This window comes from Myotis nattereri (assembly GCF_964212035.1).
Source record: "Myotis nattereri genome assembly, chromosome: 1".
NCBI lineage: Eukaryota > Metazoa > Chordata > Mammalia > Chiroptera > Vespertilionidae > Myotis > Myotis nattereri.
This window is the reverse complement of record NC_138075.1, coordinates 31,879,938-31,900,793: the sequence shown is the minus strand read 5'-3', so window position 1 is coordinate 31,900,793 and position 20,856 is coordinate 31,879,938. Positions and strand designations below refer to the sequence as shown.

Genomic DNA, 20,856 nt, shown 5'->3' with positions numbered 1-20,856 from the left:
CCTGTCTCAAGCATTATTTTAGACTAAGAGAATTCTGAGGCTAGCAATTCCAGTAAGCTTCTTATATCCGTGGTGCTGGCATTGAAGGTAGAGAGACAAAGGATAAATTATCAAGAGACATTTCAGCACATGGTAAGCGCTATAGAGGATTAAAAATGGATTTATGTGGTAGTGTCGGGGCGTGTGTAGATTGGGTGGTCAGAGGTGGCCTCTCTGAGGAGGAGCATTTAAGGAGCCTTTGAATAACACCAAGGAACTGCCTTGCAAAGACCAAGAGAAGAGCATTCCAGTCTGAGGTGATAGCTCATGGCAGAGCTCAAAGGTAGAAACAAACTTGGTGAATTCATGAAATGAAGGAAGCCGGGTGGCTGGATTGCGGTGGGCAAGCCGGGGGCGGGGGGTGGGGGGGTGGGGGTGGGGTGGGGGGAGGCATGAGCTGGGCAAGGCAAGGCAGGGCTGGGTCAGGCAGGGATTCGTTAGCTCTAAGCTAAGGTGTGTGGATGGGAACCACTGGCAGATATGAATCAGAGGAGTAGCATGATTTGATTTATGTTTTCCAAAAGATCACTCTGGTTGCTGGGTGGTGAGGGAATTTTCTGGGAGCAAGAATGAAGTCAGAAAGCCAGGTAGAATGCATTTATTATAGTCTAGGTTTGATATCATGGTGATTTGGACCAATATGCTAGCAATGGGATAAGAACTATGAATTAAAAAAAAAGATATTTGTGAACACTGGGGATGTTCACAAATCAAGAATAATTTCTAAATTTTGCCTTGAGTAACTGAGTAGTTGAGCAAAGAAGACTGGTAGATGAAAAAGTTTGGGGGAAATCAGGAGTTTATATTGCCATGATTGATGTGACGTGCTTATTTGTTAATCCAAATGGAGATGTCAGGTATACAGTTGGATGTCAGGATCCAGAGTTCTAGGAAGAGGTATAGATTGGGGATTCGTCAGCATATGGCTGGTATGTTTACATTTAAGGCCATGGACTGGATGAGATCACCTATAGAGTGTGCACTTTTAGGGTCTTTCTGTGTTTAGAGGTCAAGCATAAAATGAGGAGCAAGCAGAGGACATTGAGGAGTAGCCAGGGACAAAGAAGGAAAACCAGATGAGTAGGATGGCATGGAAACCACTTGATGAAAATGTTTGAAGAAGGTGATATGGTCAACTGTGTTGAATAGAGAGAAGTGATCAATGGATTTGGCTCATAGAGTTAGTTGATGGCCCTGATAAGGTTAGCCAGACTCTGGTAGTAGAGATAGTAGCCTAAGTGGATGGGTTGAGGAGAGAATGGGAGGTGAGGATGTGAAGACACTGGCTCAATCAATGCTTTTAAGAAATATACAGACTAGTACAATATCATGCGATGTGTGCTTCAGGAGAGAGGAGACATGGCACTGTAGAAGATCAGAGTAGGGGTACCTAACCCAGACGTGGAGGTCAGGGAAGGCTTCCCAGAGGAAGTGATTTCTAAGCTAGGACCTAAAGTTAGCAGATGAGCAGGGTGAGGCTGGAAGAGTGCTCTAGGAGTGGCAATAGTATAGTTCAGATGAAGCTGAACAAGTTGAACATGGCACATTCAAGGAGATGGATGGCCAGTGGGACTGAGGATTAGAGTTTGAAGAATGCTAAGAGATGAGGCTGGAAAGGGTCATGCACATACTAGTACAGGAGTAGGCAAAAGTAGGTTTACAGTAGTGAGTAGGCGAGTCAGTTTATTCTTGTATTACTATTTATTAAGTATTGTATTATTTATTTGTATTACACCTGTAAACCTACTTTTGTCCACACCTGCATATAGGGGGTTGAAATTTTTCCTAAGGCCGAGGAGAAGCAATTGAAGGATTCTGAGTAGAGCCATATTGAGAACTGGTTTTAGAAGTCACGCAGGCTGCTGTGTGGGGTGTGGCCTTATGGGAGTGAGTGTGAAGACAGAAAGACTGAAGTCTGTTACCGTGGTTCATCTGAGAGATGATGGTGCTAGTGGGCATGCAGAGTAATGGGTATTGAGAGATATCTAAAAGGTACAATTTTCAGGACTTTAAAAAAAATTTTGTTTTAGTTTATTTTCAGCTTTGTGGAGGTAGTTATCAGGGCTTTTTGATTGCCTGGGCTTGGCATAGTGAGGGGGAAGGAAGCATCAAGGGTGACTCACTCAGGTTTGTTCTTGAGCAAATGCGTGGACGATGGAACCATTCACGGAAAATAAATGCAAATGCATGAGAACAACTTCGCCTGGGAAAGAGTTGGTTGGAGATGATGACTCAGCTCTGGAATGTTGAGTTTGAAGTGTCCGTGGAATAACTAAGTGGAGATAGCTGACGATACTGGGACATTTGGACATGACGCCCAGGAGAAACAGTCACCTGGGCTCAAGGTAGAGATTTGGAAGTCATGAAAATATAAATGGTCATTTATTCCCTTGGAGTGGATGAAAATACCCGGAAAAAGAGAAGAGGAGCCTTGGTAGAACATTATAGAGACAGAAAAAACAAAACCAGTCATAACAGAGCCCGAGGAGGGGTGGGCAGACAAGTAGGAAGAAGACCAGGCGAGTGCGGTGTCATGGATTCTGAAGAAGGAAAGGGTGGTGAACAGTCTTAGAAGGTTTAAGATATCCATGGGGTTTGCAATGGGAATATTATAGGTGGCCTAGGGTGATTACGAAGTCGAGCGGCTGGGGTGGAAGTCAAGCTTTTAGCGGGTTGAGAAGTGAGTGGTAGGTAAGGAAATAAGGACAGTCAGTGTAGACAATTGTTTCAAGAAGTGTGAGTTTGAAGGGGAGGAGAGAGAGAGAGAGGGTGGCCACTGGAGGGGCCATGGATCTGACATTTCAGCTGTTTGTTTGTTTTTTAATTTTTTTTTTTTTATTTCAGAGAGGAAGGGAGAGGGAGGAAGAAATAGAAACATCAATGATGAGAGAGGATCATTGATTAGCTGCCTGCTGCACGTCCCCTACTGGGGATTGAGCCCACAACCAGGCATGTGCCCTTGATTGGAATTGAACCCGGGACCCTTCAGTCTGCAGGCTGGCTCTCTATCCACTGAGCCAAAGCAGCTCAGCTGTTTTTTTAGTTAAAATAAGAACAACATAGATTTTGATATTAGGCACATCTGGATTTGAATTTCTCCTCTGCCAGATGTGAGATGGGGAGTACAGTGGTTGGGACATAGTAGGCTTTCAATAAATGTTTATTGAATGAGTCAACAAAACCCATCTTCAGGGAGCTACAACTTTCTCATTTATAAAATGCTCATCTGACTACTTGATTGAAAGGCTTTAATGAAATAGAATCTTTTTTTTTTTTTACCCTTGTGATTCCATTTATTCCTGGACTAGTCTTGTTTCAGTAAGCTTCTGAGCCCCTTCAAGTGTGTCTTAGGTTACCCTCATGTAATAGATGTACATTGAGTTACATTATGTTAATATCTGAGTTCATTATTTCATCCCAATTTTTGTCAGGCCCTTCCTGTTCCCTTATGTTGTCTCAAGAATAAGTCACACGCATACATCAGCCCAATAACTTTAAAGAGGTATTCCTCAAACTGAACTTTGTGAGCCCCCGAATCAGAATCTCTGGGAGTTGGGACCCAGAACGCTGCGTTTAGTGCCCCTGAGTACTTTGCTGGCGCACAGAGTATAAGAATCCTAGGTTTGTAATCACAGCCCAGGTGTCTTCAGTGCGTCCGGTAGCTTTGCATTCAGCAGTCGGAGATGCTTGGACTGCTGCCCCAGTGGAAGGTGTTCAGACTTATACGTCTTGATTTTTTAAAGACAAGCACTCACAGTTCTATGTGGTAGAGAAAAGGTATGAAGAAGTAGCAATTATGTGTTAAAAGAAATGTAGTTATTTTAGTTTATGCATTCCACAGCTATTTATTGAGCAACTGTGGTGAGTCAGAAGAGGGTGAGAAAGAGGAGAGACACATAGCACCCTATATTCTAGGCATTTTATCTGTATTGTGAGCTCATTTTCATGTGCTAGAAATACAAGATTTGCTTACTCAGAGAGCCAGGAGCTATGTTGGCTAGTGAGGTTGGAAACAAAAGCCTCAGTGTGAAAATCTCAGGTGTTCGCACAAGGGTGGGGTGCACTCATGTGGCAACACGAAGATGCTGGATTCACAGGCGAAGGCCCAACGTGGAATCCTTTGGTGTATGTTATATATTCTCCTAACAAATTAAGCACTCAGAGCTCTACATTGATTAGGGAAAAATAGCAACAAAGTTCCACACCCTCCCCTCCCAGCCATTTAACCATTCATTCAACAAGTATTGTCTGAATTTCTGCAACATGAAATGCACTGTGGTAGGTGCTGCAGGCCATATGAGGAACAAAATCGACTTGGCTCTTGTTCTCATGGAGCCTCTTGGCCAATGAGGAGACAGATTAAGCAAAGAATCTCACAGATATTAATTTTTTTTTGAGGTGGGGGAAGAGCTTTGTTGAGATATAATTCTAGATGTAATTTACAAACCATACAACTCATCCATTTAAAGTGTAGAATTCGGTAGTTTTTAGTATATTCACAGAGTTGTACAACCATCACATTTAATTGTGGGTCATTTTTATCACCCCCTAAAGAAAGCTCATAGACTTTAGCAGCCATTCTTAAACCTCCTACCTTTCCAGCGCTTGGAAAATACTGGTCTATTTCTGTCTAGATTTGCCAATTCTGGACATTTCATACAAATGGAATCATATAATATGTGGTATTTTGTGACTAGCTTCTTTCATGTAGCATGATGTTTTCGAAGTAGCTGGTATTTGTTTGTATAGATTAATCTTAGTTCATGTCTGGGATTTTAAACTTTTTCTGTGAATGGCCAGGTAATAAACATTCTGGTTTTTGAGGTCTGTATGGTCTCTGTCACAACTACTCAACTTTGCTAATTTAGCATGAAAGTAGCTACAGACAGCATATAAACAAATAAATGCCCCTGTGTTTCAACAAAACTTTATTTACAAAAATAGACAGTAGGCTAGATATAGCCTTTGGGTTAGTGTATTGACCTCTGCTCCACGTCAGTATAAGTAGTTCATTCTTCTGAGAGCTCTGTGAAGTTATTATTCCCATTTTACAAATAAGACCGAGGCACATTGCTAGTAAGTGGTTGATACAGGATCAATCCCAGATAGTCTGGCTCTAGACCCAGTGCTGTTAACCTTGCCAGTGATTACAAGTTGAGGCAAGTCCGAAATACGGGGCAGAAATCCATGATTCTATGAAAGCAAATAATGAAGACACATTGACTTAGGTTTGCTTCAGGATGCACCATGAGCTGAGACCTAAGCAAAAGGAGAATTTAGCTAGGTGAAGGGAGGGTGGGAAGGGTGGTACAAATGGTTGTGGTAGAGGGAACATAGCTTGTAAAGGCCTTGAGAGAAGATAGAGTGACCGGAGTCGAGGGTTCCGGGGAGAGTGGTGTGGGCTGCGGCCGGTGTGATGCTCCTGTGTGGACCACGCAAGACCTAAAGGTGTTAGGCATTTTGCTCTTGATCCAGAGCAGAGAGAACCATGAAGGGATGGGAAGGATAATATGTTCATATTTATTGATTGAAGTAGAAAACAGATTGAAGGGGGTGGAGCAGACCTAGTTGGCCATGGAAGTGGCCCAGGACAGAGCGGATGGTGGGTTGGGCAGGAGGGCTGGGGGAGAAGAGAGGTGTAGAGAAAGAAGTGGATATCAGAGCATTGTGGAGGCAAGTTCGGCAGGATTTGGTGCTAGGCTGTACTTGGGGATGATAAACGATGGTGGTGTCGAATCCTTAAGATGGAATCATGAGAGAGGATGGTTTAGGGCAGCCTTGGGCAAACTATGGCCCGCAGGCCGGATCTGGCCCGTTTGAAATGAATAAAACTAAAAAAAAAAAAAGACCGTACCCTTTTATGTAATGACTAGGGGCCCGGTGCACGAAATTCATGCACTGGGTGTGTGTGTGGGGCGGGAGAGTGTCCCTCAGCCCAGCCTGCCCCCTCTCACATACTGGGAGCCCTCAGGCATTGACCCCCATCACCCTCCGATCGCAGGATCGGCCCCTTGCCCAGGCCTGACGCCTTGGGCAGGGGACCCCCATCTCCCCCCGATCACTGGCTCTGGCCCCCGCCCAGGCCTGAGGCCTCTGGCCCAGGAATCATGCCTGGGCAGGGGACCCCCATCTCCCTCTGATCGCTTGCTCCACCCCCCGCCCAAGCCTGACGCCTCTGACCCAGGCTTCAGGCCTGGGCAAGGGGACCATCATATCCCCCCAATCCCCGGCTCTGCCCCCCACCCAGGCCTGATGCCTCGGCCAGAGGAGTTGACCCTCATCACCCTCCGATCACCAATCACCAGATCGGCCCCTTGACCAGGCCTGAGGCCTCTGGCCTAGGCGTCCGGCCTGGGCAGCGGGGACCCGCAGTGGCAGTGGGGGGCGCCGCGATCGTGGGCTTCGCTTTAGGCCCAGGCAAGGGACCCCTAGCTCCTGGGACTGCCAGCTTCGACCGTGCCCAGCTCCCATCGCTGGCTCCACCCCTACTTCCTGCTATCACTGGCCAGGGCGGCAAAGGTGCCTGATTCTCAGATCATGGCTGGGGGGCAGGGCAAAGGCATCCGCCTTTGCCCTGCCCCCCAGCTCTTAGCTCCCCCCTGGGTTTCAGATCACTGTCAGTGGCAGGGGGCTTCTTCCTGCTTTCCCTTTCGCCTCCCTGCATTGTGCCTACATATGCAAATTAGCCGCCATCTTGTTGGCAGTTAACTGCCAATCTTAGTTGGCAGTTAACTGCCAATCATAGTTGGCAGTTAATTTGCATATAGCCCTGATTAGCCAATGAAAAGGGTATCGTCGTACGCCAATTACCATTTTTCTCTTTTATTAGTGTAGATGTTTACTTTGAATTTATATTAGTTCACACAAACACTCCATCCATGCTTTTGTTCCGGCCCTCCGGTCCAGTTTAAGAACCCATTGTGGCCCTCGAGTCAAAAAGTTTGCCCACCCCTGGTTTAGGGAGTGGTAGGGAAGTAGAGTTTGATTTTAGCCCTGGAATGCTGAGTTTGGCAATATGGATTTCCTGTGGAAATATGTAAAATAAAAGGATTTAGAGGTTGCATACTGTGTTTTTCAAATTATGTTAGCTAGGACTTACCTTCTAAATCACTTTTCTGGTTCAGTAAACTGGATCTCAGTCTTGGTATTACAGTATTTATTTTTCTTGCTTGCTTGCTTGTTTGCTCAGGATTGGTTGCAAAAAATTGTATCATAAATTGTCCCCCTGCTTTCTCGGTTAATTAATAGTCTCCTGTAGTTAAATAACAGGCCTTTTCCTGTTTATTTTTCAAATATTTTATGGTGTGTGTGTGTGTGTGTGTGTGTGTGTGTGCGTGCCTGTGCCTGCATGATTTTATTCCCTTATTTTGTTTTTTTATTTATTTCTGTTTATCATCATCTCCATGAGAAACAATAAAAGAGGTGGTCTTTTTTCTTTTAGTTCCCTTTCTTCTTCAGCTTCTCTGGAATGGCTGTTGGAGCACATATCTAAAAATGGGTAGCATTATCCTCTGAATTTAGTTGTCCTTACCATTGTCTGTCCTAGCTAACAATGAGTTGGCAGTAGTGTTTTAGGGAATGGCAACAGTGTCTCATTAGTATGCACTCTTTTATTCAAGACATTTTATTAGTTAAAGAAATTGCTCAGGAGTTATTTAAACAAGGATTAGAGTAAGACATAGGCCAAGTAACTGTTGCCAATACATTCTTCTCCACCATACAATAACAAGTCAGTTTGATCCTCCACACTTTTAATATTTACTCATCTTTGAATCAGCAAATATTTATTTCATATCTCTTCTCTACTTGGCATTGTGATCAGGGGAAGCAAAAACGCCAAAACATAAATGTTTAAGGTTCATACACTGAGTAGGAGAGAAACCACATGCAGGTATGTGACTACAGTACATGAGTGGCAGGTGGTAATTCCCATAAGATAGAAACAAAGTGTTGGGCTGTATACATAGCTACCATTTAATAAAAACACAGAGAGAATAACAGTAAACATATTATTTTTACAACTTGCTCTTTTCCACTTAATATATCCACATCAGTGCATATATATCTACTTTGTTCTTTTTACTGGCTAGAGTTTTTCATTCTTAACATGCTTAATCTAGAAGGATGCACAGGAAATTGTTAATTAATGTCTCTGTGGGAAAAAGAGAGGCATGGGGAAGGTTAAGATTAACTTTTAATTTCTCTTACTGTTTGAAAAAATGTTTTATGAGCATTATGTATTACTTTCTAATAAAAATCCTATATAATAAAGAGGTAATATGCAAATTGACCCTAATTCCATCACGCTGTCACAAGATGGCTGCACCCACAGTGGAGGCAGGGTTCCTGTAATGAGCCATAAAGAGCGATCAGCAGGGACCTGAGGCTCTGTGGCACTGGGCTGGGGCAGGGGACCTGAGGCACGCCCCCTACCCGGTGGGTCTTGACAGGGGACCTGAGGTCGCACCCCCAGCCCAGCGAGGTTTAATGGGGGAACTCAGGCCACGCCCCCCGCCCAGCAGGGCTTGACTGGGGCCCTGAGTCTGCGTCCCCCACCCGGTGGGGCTTGATGGGGGACCTGAGGCTGCGCCCCCCACTCGGTGGGGCTTGATGGGGGTGGGGGCCGGCCAGGTCTGGATCTTGCCAATGGGGGTGGGACTGGCCGGGTCTTGGTCTCGCGCAATTTTGAGGCACACATGGGTGGGCGGGGACTTGACTCTGGGTCCCATGGTGCGCCCCAGACTCTGACAGGAGGAAGATTTTCATATACATTTTACTAATTTTCTTTCATCTCTAACACTTCTATTATAGAGAAAGGGCAAATAGCAATATTAAAATATTTCCTCTAATTAATTCCCTTTTAATGTGCACGAATTTTGTGCACCAGGCCACTAGTCTATACGTATATATAAAAGCCTAAGTGACTGTTAGGACTGGTCGCTATGATGACACACTGATCACCACAGGGCAGACACTCAATGCAGGAGCTTCCCTCTGGTGGTCAGTGCTCTCCCACAGCCAGCTTCCCATGGTCCCTCCCCCTGGCTGGCCGGCCCTGATTGGCCCTAATTGGCTCAATTACCAGGCAGGTCAAGGGACCCCACCTGTGCATGAATTCGTGCACTGGGCTTCTAGTAATAGATAAAAATCCAGCAAAGTACTGTGGGAAGCCAGAGCCAGAAGAGATTATTTCTACTTCATTTGAGGAAAGGGGACATTGGAGCAGGATATGTCTTATTTTAACAAATGTGGATTGAATGCCCACCAAGTGCACTGTGCTGGGGTTTCTGTGAATGCAGAGCGAAATGGGAGGATTGGCCATTCCAGAGGCTTTGTAACGTGGCAATGCAGAAAAAGGGAAGCTTACTTGGGGCGTTGTAGTGTTACTGATGGTAGGGTTCTTGGATTCCCCAAAATAGAAATCAAGAAGAAACCCTAGAGACATTTCCAGACAGATTTTATTAAGCTCATGCTGGAGCACCAGGGAGGCAGCACAGAGGAAAGGAAGGTCCTCTGAACTGGCTTGGGGTAGGTTCTGCTTGACTGCTTTTATAAGTTGGAGACAAAGTGGGTTTGGGTGAAAAGGCCGGTTTATTAAAAGGTAGGCTTGCAGAATTTTCCACTTTAGGGTCTGGGTGACTTCCTGTGGATGAAAAGGGACTACATACTCAACCTGACAAGCTCAGGGAGGCCTGTTTGGTGGCCTTAAAATCTCAGAGACCTAAAATAATCATAAAGGATAGTCTGAAATTAACACTTTTTAATTAAAAGCAGTTTATGGTGGATAGTCATGTCCTAGGCTGGTATCTTCCCTGACAAAGATCGATCTTTATCTTAACTGGGCCTGTCTATTGTCTTTTTACATCTATGTTAACATATCTTTGGAATGTCAAAGTAATATTCCTTTTACTGGACTCCTCAAAGCACAGGCACCACTCTACAGAGACCACAAAACCTTAAGTGTTATTGAGTTAATTGTGGATTATTATCCTACTAGAAGCCCTACACCTTCTCCAATCTGGGACCCCCCCAGGGGATGTCCAACTCCCTGGGATTGGGCCTAAACCAGCAGTCGGACATCCCTCTCGCAATCTGGGACCGCTGGCTCCTAACTGCTCACCTGACTGCCTGCCTGATTACCCTAACCACTATGCCTGACTACCTGATCGCCCCTAACCGCCTCTGCTTTGGCCCCACCCCCATGGCTTTGTCCAGAAGACATCTGGTCTAATTAGCATATTACCCTTTTATTAGTATAGGTATTGACTTATATAAAAGAAGTATGTATGTCTATCATTTTACGTTTTTATTCAACCCCAGAGGTTTCCACTTTCTCCTGCCTCCCTAATCTATCACCAGTGTATTTCATAAATCCCACTTACATCTCCTCTTTTGATTATAATGTTAAAGTAAGGTGCAAAACTGCCATTCCCCGAAGCATTATCTCAGTCTGTTGAGATTTTGCTTCCCACCAGTTGTCGACAGGTGGTTCAAATAAACTGACAAAGTTCTTCACAGGTTAGAATGTTTCTTTCTTTTTTTTTTTTAATATATTTTATTGATTTTTTACAGAGAGAAAGGGAGAGAGATAGTTAGAAACATCGAAGGGAGAGAAACATCGATCAGCTGCCTCCTGCACATCTCCCACTGGGAATGTGCCCGCAACCCAGGCACATGCCCTCGACCGGAATCGAACCCGGGACCTCTCAGTCTGCAGGCCGACGCTCTATCCACTGAGCCAAACCGGTTTCGGCTAGAATGTTTCTTAAGTTGATATTCCTTTCCCAGCTGTGTGGCCTGGTGACTGTGAGGGGTTAAATCGTGATCAGCTGCGAATGAGGGCCAGCAGTTTAAGAAGGCAGTGAGAAGGGAGAGAAACTCAGCTACCTCTGCGTTCTGAGCAGAGGGGTGGTGACATTTTTGCGGTCCAGTGTTGCTATATTTATCTGGTGTCCTTGGGGCCCTGGGCCCCAGTCCCTATGCTGTCTCAGGAGGTATTCTAGTTTGGCTAGAGAAATATGATATGAGTCAATAAAGGATAGGAGTAGAGCAGCCATGGGAGATGAGTCAGAAAAAAGTAGGTTGGAGTCAAATTACGAATGACCTAGAATGTTAGGCTAAGAATTAATAACTTATTCAATAAGAATTAGGAAGTGATCACAGACTTTAATGAGAGTGAAAGGTCAAAGGACTAAATCTGGGCCACGTGCAGGAAACCTGTTATCAATAACCTAATAATAGAAAGGGAAGGAGAGAAATTCCTGGATAGAAGGAGGTGTGCAGCTTCTTCAGGGACCCTACGCAGTAGGGAACATTCCTGTAGAAGCTGCATCATAATAACACATTGTTCCGTGTTTAAGTGACAACGTCAACTAGTGATTCTCAAGCCTGGGTAACTACTTGTGAACTCTTACTGCCAGGGAGGATGACTGGCGTACATCTCAGATGCGCTTCTGTGAAACTGGACCTTTCTGGACCCAGTAGCCATGGTAGTTTTATAATGAGCTTTGTAATGAACTTAAAATTCATACTCTTTAATGACACTTAACTCAGTGTTTTCATTTAAGTTCCCTTCCAGCTAACAATAGGAGTTGCCAGCTCACAAAAGGCAGATTGAATAAGAACAGAGTCAGGGATTAACTGTATTTTTATGGTAAGGGCACGTAGAGAAAATCTTTGCCTTCCATGCCTCATTTCTGAAATTCAGTCAGGTATTTTCTAAGAATGATTATGAAGGATACTTATATGGGCCCAAGTAAAATTCACCTAGTATATTCCCTACATTATATGTATTTGTCTTAAAAATGAGGATGTAGAATATCTCATTCTCTATTTCTTGGCATTTTAAGAAACTCATCGTTACAATAGATTTTGTTATCTCCCTCCCTTCTTTCCTTCCTTCTTGCCTTTTTCTGCTCCTAATAACTGCTGACTAAAAGATTCTATACTTTGCACGCCATTTTAAGAAGAGTTTTATTATTTCACTAGAGGCCCGGTGCACAAAAATTTGTGCACTCGGCGGGGAGAGGGGGTCCCTCAGCCTGGCCTGTGCACTCTCGTAGTCTGGGGCCCCTTGGGAGATAACGACCTGCTGGCTTAGGCCTGCTCCCGGGTGGCAGAGGGCAGGCCCAATCCCTAGGTGCAGCCCCTGGTCAGGCTCAGAGCAGGGCTGATTGGGGAGTTGGGGCACCGCCCCCTGTCATGCACAGAGCAGGGTGGATTGGGAGGTTGCGATGCCACCCTCAGTCATGCTCAGCGTAGGGCCGATTGGGGGGTTGGGGACCATCCCCTGTCACACTCAAGGCAGGGTCGATGGGGAGGTTGCGGCGCCACCCCTTGTCATGCACAGAGTAGGGCCAATCAGGGGATTTGGGCGCTGCCCCCTGTCACACTGATCCCGGTGCCGGGACGCCTCGCGGCTCTGCTGATCCCGGTGCTGGGAGGCATATTACCCTTTTACTATATAAGATAGAGGCCTGGTGCACGGGTGGGTGCCAGCTGGTTTGCCCTGAAGGATGTCCTGGATCAGGGTGGGGGTCCCCAGTGGGGTGCCTGGCCAGCCTGGGTGAGGGGATGATGGCTGTTTGCAGCTGGTCACACACCCTTCAGGGTGGGGGTCCCCACTGGGGTGCCTGGCCAGTCTGGGTGAGGGGCTGAGGGCTGTTTTCAGGCTGGCGGGTGACTGAAGCTCCCAACCGCTCCTTTTTTCTTTTTTTTCTTTTTATTCTGGGCAAGCTTTAGGTTTGAGGCTTGACTCCAGCTCTTAGGCCTCCGCTGCTGAGAGCAGGTTTCTGGCCTTTGTTTACCTTCTGTATTTGAAACAATGTTGCGATCCTGCTGGCTGAAGCCCGGCAGACTAAAGCAGGTTTCTGGGGTTTTGTTTAGCTTCTATATTTGTAACATAGTTGCTTAGAGTTGCAGCTCAGAGGCCTGCAGTGGCAGGCGAGGAATGTTGGAGTCCTCCGTCACTGAAGCAAGCAAGCCTCATGTTAGTTTCAAGCTGCCTGGCTGCCGGCCGCCACCTTGGCTGGCAGTTAATTTGCATATTGCCCTGATTAGCTAATGGGAAGGGTAGCGGTCGTACACTAATTACCATGTTTCTCTTTTATTAGATAGGATTAGAAAGTAATCCTGGAAGTTAAAAAATAAAATCCAACCATTGAAAAAACCCTCTCTCATTTAAATTAAGATGCTTTAAAGTATGTGGCTCTCAACTATTTCCCCCCCAATGGATCAGACTTTGAAAAAGAACAAAAGGTTACTTATCCTGCCATAGGGGAGCTATTTGGCTGTGGTTCCTGCTGGATTAATACTGCTTTTCAGGGATAAGCCAGTATGAAAATGAGAGAAGTGCGTCAAGGGTAAATGAAGCGGCACATTCAGGACCACTTAATTGAGCTGCTACAAAGGTGTTTAATTGTACCTGGGACATCTTTGTTTGCCATTAGCAAAGGGCCCTTGTTGCATTTGAAGGGTTCTTATTTCTAGGATGACGAGGCGTTATGTTTGGACAATGAGTTAGTTAAAAGCCCCGAGTTTCCTTTCTAAACCCTTTCCTGGAGGTTTCATTAGTGCACTGTTTCCTTTGCTAACTGGAACGTTCCAGGTGGGGATTCGATTTGACGGCGCCTCTTAGTGTTTTTTCCCTTGTTTCTATTAGATTTTAATCAAATTAGGACAGGAATAACTTATGGTTTCCATTGGAAAATTTTTTATTTATTTTATTATTTAAAAAATATATATTTTTATTGATTTCAGAGAGGAAGGGAGAGGGAAAGATCGAAACATCAGTGATGAGAGAGAATCATTGATCAGCTGCCTCCTGCACACCCCCCACTGGGGAACAAGCCCACAACCCGGACATGTGCCCTTGACCGGAATTGAACCCGGAATCCTTCCGTCCACAGGCTGACACTCTATACACTGAGCCAAACCGACTAGTGCTAACATTTTGAATTATCGGACTAAATTGTGGTATTTGTAATTCTCTTATTAAGTGAAATTTATATAGAACAGAAATAACTCTGAAAAGCCGAAACTACCCAGTTGGTTTGTCAGAACTGAATTCAGTCCAGCTAACCATTATTGAGCACCCTACAAGGTATAAGTCACTGGGCTATCACTAATTTAAATTGGTAATACAGAAAAAATGAAATGGCTTTAGAAAGAAAAAAAAGAGATCCAATGAGGCAAAGTACAGTTTTAATATCTAATCAGTCACTATGCTTCCTAAACAATTGCAGACACCCTACAATTCCATTTACTCAGATTCTCTTCTGTCCTCAACTTGAAGTCTCATCAGATTCAAAAAAAAATGTGAGAACTCAAATTAGTGTCCTACCAGCTATCTCAGTCTATTACAACCGTGTCAGTGCTAGATGGAGATTTGTAAGGGAAAATGAAGCTCTGTTATGTTCAAATGGTTTCTGGGCTTCTTGTTTGATAACGGCTGTTGTCCTTTTTGAAATAGCTGAGCAGGAAGACACTCAGAAGAGAACCTTCACCTGCTGGATAAACTCGCAGTTGGCAAAGGTGAGGGAAAAAAGAGCAAATTCAGCTCTGCATTTATGTAAGTTACTTCTCCTACTCTGTCAGTTTGGGTCCCAAAAATGGCATTGGTGACATGTAAAAGGCTGAAAGAATGTGTTGAATGTCACCTTGATCTTGTTTTCACATAGGTGTTATTCTTTCCTAACACACAAAAAAGGCGCACTTTTGTTAAGGACATGGGAGAAGGTGCTATAAAAATATTTAAAGCAACAACAAATCTGTTATCAAATGAAATGAAAATGATTATGGTTCATATAAATTGAGTGCTACGTTATTCAAATGTACTGACGCTCCTTGACTTACAGGGTTTTGTCCTAACGAACCCATTACCAGTTGAAAATATTGTGTCAAAAATTAATACACACCTAACCTACCAAACATCCTAGCCTGCCTACCCCACTTTATTATCTATTTATTTATTTATTGCTCACATGAAGATATTGATTTTAGAGAGAGGAAGTTGGGGGGTGGGGGAGAGAGAAAGGAACATTGATGTGAGGGAGAAATATTGATTGATTATCTCCCTTACATGACCCGGCTAGGGATCAAACCCACAACCTGAGTATGTGCCTTGACCGGGAATCGAACCCACCGCCTTTCAGTGTACGGGATGATGCTCCAAGCAACAGAGCCACACCGGCCAGGGCGCCTAGCCCACTTTAAATGTGCTTAGAATACTTGCATTCACCTTCAGTTGGGCAAAGTCATCTAACACAAGGAAGGCACTGTGTAGTGTCTGTTGTTTACCTTCCTGATCGCATAGCTGACTGGGAGCTGTGACTGCCGCTGTCCAGCATCAGGAGAGCGTTTCATACCGCATATGGCTAGTTGGGAGAAGATCAAAAGTCTAAAACTGACATACGGTTTCTACTGAATGTGTCTCAGAGATAGTGTTATTCCTGTTTGCAGAGCAAGGAAGAAAAGGCACAGAGAACTAAGGTCCCAGAGCTTAAAAGTGATGGTGCTGGGATACAAATTCCAGGCAGAGTGGACCCAGAGGCCTTGATCTTAATCACTGGGCTGTTCTCTCTCTCAGAGATGCCAAGTGCCTGGAATGGCCTGCAAACAAAAATGAATGAGCTTCTTCTCACAGGCTGCCTGTCCCAACACCACGCTCTTAATTCTAAAAAGGGTAAATTCATAAACAGGTTACTCTGGAAATGTAATCCGCTTCCCAAGTGGGTCACCGTTGGCTGACTGTAAATGTCTTGAATGCCACCTCTATGCATAGGTGTTAAGCGCTCAGTGGAAGCTGAAAAGAGTGTTTGTGACTAGAAATTTGCCACAAGATAACTTAAGTTCCCTGCTTTTCTTATCATGTTTTGATAGGGAACTTTGTGTGTTCTCTGTCACTCTGTTGATTAAGAAGAATATCACTGCCGATCCCTAGCATTTGCAAAGACACAATGCATATTTATGAGATTCTTACAGGTACTGTGTTTTTGGACCGAAGTGTGAGATGATTTTTCTTGTGACTTTTGCAGCACACTCCTCCCTCAGTTATATCAGACCTATTCACAGACATTCAAAAGGGGCATGTCCTCCTGGACCTCTTAGAAGTACTCTCAGGACAGCAGTTGGTAAGCTCTTAAAGTGACATTAAGGCACTTTTGTTGACTTTTAAAATAAAACATTTCTGAGTCATATATTTTGCTTGAATTTCATAGCCTCGAGATAAAGGATCTAATACATTCCAGTGTAGACTCAATATAGAACATGCCCTGACATTCCTAAAAAGCCGATCGGTGAGTATGAATTTCACTTGGAGACTCATTGGAGAGGTTAATACTGTGGAATATTTTCTCCTTTTCATCTGCCTTTTTTCTTTCCCAGATTAAGCTCATCAATATTCACGTTGCTGATATTATAGAGGGAAACCCATCCATTATTCTTGGCCTGATTTGGATAATAATACTGCACTTTCATGTAAGTAGTTCGATGATACGAAAATTATTTCTGTTCTAATCACCATGACATGAAATCAGTGTAATGCAATGAGGTTGGTTTGATGCCAGATTCAGTCCTGAGCTTCCTCCAGAACTAGGGCACCGGGAAACCTTGCCGGGTGGAAAACAGATAGCAGCCCTTTTGCCATTTTTGTTCTTTTTCAATTGAAAATTGAAAGCTGCGTTATCGATGAGATCAGCACCAGTCTGAATAGACCTGTCATGGTAAATTATTGCTCATTATCCTTTATTTCCTTTGGTGGGAAAGAGAGTAGAAAGCTCCTGGAGTAAATGACTGAAAACGAACCCACTAAACTTTGTAAAGTCTCCCTCTTGTTGAAGACCTTTGTCCAGACTAATAATCCTGCAACATCCAGTTCTGTCGCAAGACTCACTCATAGATGTATTTCCTTCTACAAGTACTAGTGTTTTTGAGCACCAACTATGTGCTAGTTTTTGTGCTTAGACACCAAGAAAATAACCGTGAATGAGACAGTGAGAGTCCTGGCTTTCTGACACTTACTCTTTCAGATTTGGGGCTCTGAATTGGTGCAGGTTTTCTAGAAAGTTCCAGGATTACTTTAAAAATAACTTAAAAATTTGTTGTGGGCAACAAATGCTTATTTTAGAAAATAACATGACTTATATAACATTTAAAACATGTGAAATGAGACTAGCACGTCTGGATACCTACATTTGTAGTTATTATAGAATAATATGCATGAGGATGATGAAAAGTAAATTTAGGATTGTGGTTTTCTCCCTCTCGGAAATGAAATTGGAAAGGGAAAGACAGAAGGCTTAAAGTTTAGCTGTGTTGTATTTCTTTAAAAAATGTGAGACAAATGTGATAAAATGTTAAAATTTGATAATTCATAGACATTTATATGATTTCTTCATGCTTTCCACGGTATTTGAAATATAATTTAAAATTTCAGTGTAGATAAAAAAAGAGAAAAAGTATCTTTAATTCCACTACTCATAGATAACCACTCTAAGTAATTTATTGTACAGTCTTCATGATATATGCAGCAATAATTAATATATATATATATATTCATATATGTATAGGGTATGCTAAAAAATGTATATATACTTTAACAACTGATAGCTCAATTCTGAAAATGAAGTGTATTTTAATAAACACTGCCTTTATAATTACTCAGAGTGTGTGTATACATTTTTTGGGACACTCTACAAATCTTTAAAAAATAGGGTCATACTCTTCATATTTTTCAACCTGTTCTAATATCCTTCTGAACTTATACATTTTTTAATGAAAGCATGGTATTCTATTTTAAAGTACGTATTTCATTAATGGGCAGTCAGAATGCTCATATTTTTGTGTGTGATTGTAAGCAATTCCAAAAAGACTACCCTTATGATAAAACTTTTGCATACAATCTTAATTATTTCTATGGGCCAAATTCCTAGAAGTGGAGTTGATGGGCAATAAGGTTTGCAAAACTAAAGCTTTAACTTCATATAAAGGGAAGTATAAGTGATTTCTCTTGCATACACCAGATCCTCTTTTGTGTGTGACTTATTTCACTTAACATCTTGGCTGTGAGATTCATGCTTTTGAAGCATGTACTGTTGACGGACATATCTTTTGTGCCAATTTTTAGCTGTTATGAATAAAGCTGCTAGGAACATTCTTGCGTAGGCACTTTAGTGGTACAAGCCCTCATTTCTGTTGCATATACTATTCCAGGAATGGAGCCCTAGGCCCTAGGGCAAGTGATCGTCAGCTTTAGTAGGTGCTGCCAAAAAGCTTTTCATATTTGTTCTCATTTATAGTGTTGCCATAATCCTAATACTTGGGATTAAATTTTTATTTTAGCTATGCTGCTGTGTGTAATGACTTATAGAGTGTTAAAATATATTCTGGATATATTGTTGGGTATATATAAGCTGCAAATCTCTGACTCTGTGGCTTGCCTTTTTAATCTTTCAATGAACAGACATTCATAATTTCAATGTAGTTCAAATTTATCAACTTTTTTTTTGTGACTGGTGCTTTTAAAAAATATATTATTGATTTCAGAGAGGAAGAGAGAAGGAGAGAGAGACAGAAACATCAATGATGAGAGAGAATCATTGATTGGCTGCCTCCTGCATGCCCTCTACTGGGGATCAAGATCACAACCCAGGCATGTGTCCTGACTGGGAATTGAATCATGACCTCCTGGTTCCTAGGTCTACGCTCAACCACCGAGCCACACCAGTTGGGCTTGGCTGAAGGTTTTGCCTCCATGCTGCTAGCTTATGCTCCTGTGTATGCTAACTATAATTATGTCTTCCTTAGATTGAGGAACTTGCCCAGACTCTTTCTTGCAATTCCAATCAACCTTCCCTGGACGATGTGAGTGTGGTGGAGTCATCTCCTACCTCAAGTCCTCCTGCGAAGAAATGCTCCAAAGCCCAAAAAAGGTGGCAGGTGTCTGCAAAGAAAGCTCTTCTCTTGTGGGCTCAGGAGCAGTGTGCCACGTAAGTAGTTTGCTACGACCAGAGGAGAGACACAGGACAGTTGTACCCACCAACACAGAGTTGCTGACCTCTAGGTTTGAAATTCAGGCCAACTGGTGTAACACTACCGAACGCTTCCCTCTTATAACACCACCCCCTTCCTCTCATAGTGTGTTTTCCAAATGTGGAAGCCCGTGAGCTCAGCCACCCCTGGTTTTGAGGACCAGAAGGTGGTATCATCTGGGTAACTTCACCTCACTCCCATCCACATGCAGAGGTGGCCTCTTTGTGCAGTAAAGTGTCAATATCCTTGTCTTTGGGCACAATTCCCCTGTGCATTGGGAAGGTGGACTTAGACTCCTGAAGTTTTACCACAGTAGGAGCTCTTTAAAAGTCAAGACTATGTCTTAATTGACTGTGCTTCCTTAGAACTTAAGCATAATGCAGCGGTTCTCAACCTGTGGGTCGTGATCCCTTTGGCGGTTGAAAGACCCTTTCACAGGGGTCGCCTAAGACCATCCTGCATATCAGATATTTACATGACGATTCATAACAGTAGCAACATTACAGTTATGAAGTAGCAACGAAAATAATTTTATGGTTGGGTCACAACATGAGGGACTGTATTTAAAGGGCCAGAAGGTTGAGAACCACTGGCATAATGTGAGTTCATGGTAATGCTCCATAAATGTGCGCTTCGTGGATGAATGAACAAATAAGCGAATAAGTAACCAATTTATAAAATTACCTCCTGGAACTGTATATGACTACATTAAAAGACCACAGTTCCCATTGTTCAGAAACTCAGAGCTCAGGAAACAAAGAGACAAGAGGGTGCATGTTTTTACAAAGTAGGGATGATGGAGGGAAGTTAGTGCTCATAATTTTGTTGTTGTTGTTGTCTTTACACACAAAGAAAATTGTTTTCTGCTCTTGGGAGACATTTGCTTTTTCATTTTAACTAACTGCTGGGATGGAGTTTGAGAGAAATGAAGAATTAAGATGCAGGAGAACTCACCAGGAGAAGAGCTGGGGAGTTCCTTGTCACATCATAGCATTGTCTGCATAAATAGAGGCATAAATGTGTTGCTAATAAGCCCTTTCAGAGAATGCGGGCTTCTGAGTAATTCCTTCCTAATGAAAGACGGAGATGTTAATTTCTGCCTTCAGCTTTACCTCTGTTCTGTGAGGCACCCAAGCATGAATATCTTATAGGTTATAAATATTAATCAAACTTTTTCTTGAACCTTCTGGAGACCAATTTACTTCAGTTTTCTAAAATTTTTAAATCCCAAATATAGTATGTGGGGAAAAGAATTATTGCATCCTACTCAGATTTGTTTCATTTATGGATAAATGAAACTCTTTCAAAGTGCATGAATTTTACCACAGTTTATCTTTTTCCCATGTGCTCCCTTATTTTTCAACTATAGCATTTATGCTAAACTTATTAAGATGTAATAATTAATTCTTAAGTAATTCATCAGGAGTTTATCCTAATTTTGGCCATCCCTAGTGGTATTATTAGCTAACATTTATTTCAATGTTCTGTGATTCTCTAGGACTCACATGTATGACTGTGCTGTAAGAAACGCGTATCTTCCTATTTCTGAAGATCACTCGGGCCCCCATTTGAGACTTCTAAATGAGCCCCGATCCTTCCAGTCAACTTGGAGCCTGACCCCTGCCCTCTCTAAGATCTGGCAGCAACATGTTTTTTGTGGCATTGGTTTCTGCTCCTCAGTGCAGAGCTGACCTCATAGCCTGGTGCTTTATTGAGCACAGTGCCTGCCAGGCAGCACGGAGTTGGTGCTGGCCCCTCAGCACTCTGAAGGTGGCCTGGCCCTGCCCC

At 43.3% G+C, this 20,856-nt stretch overlaps 1 protein-coding gene across 1 annotated transcript in view; it reads left to right on the top strand.

Moving 5' to 3' along the window:
- The window catches only part of SYNE2 (spectrin repeat containing nuclear envelope protein 2), a 310,564-nt gene that overhangs the window by 57,734 nt on the left and 231,974 nt on the right, over nt 1-20,856 (top strand). Inside the window, exons 3-7 of the mRNA XM_081090284.1 lie at nt 14,510-14,571; nt 16,074-16,169; nt 16,257-16,334; nt 16,423-16,515; nt 18,844-19,025. Coding sequence (XP_080946410.1) covers nt 14,510-14,571; nt 16,074-16,169; nt 16,257-16,334; nt 16,423-16,515; nt 18,844-19,025 — 511 coding nt within the window. The remainder of the gene's footprint in view (nt 1-14,509; nt 14,572-16,073; nt 16,170-16,256; nt 16,335-16,422; nt 16,516-18,843; nt 19,026-20,856) is intronic.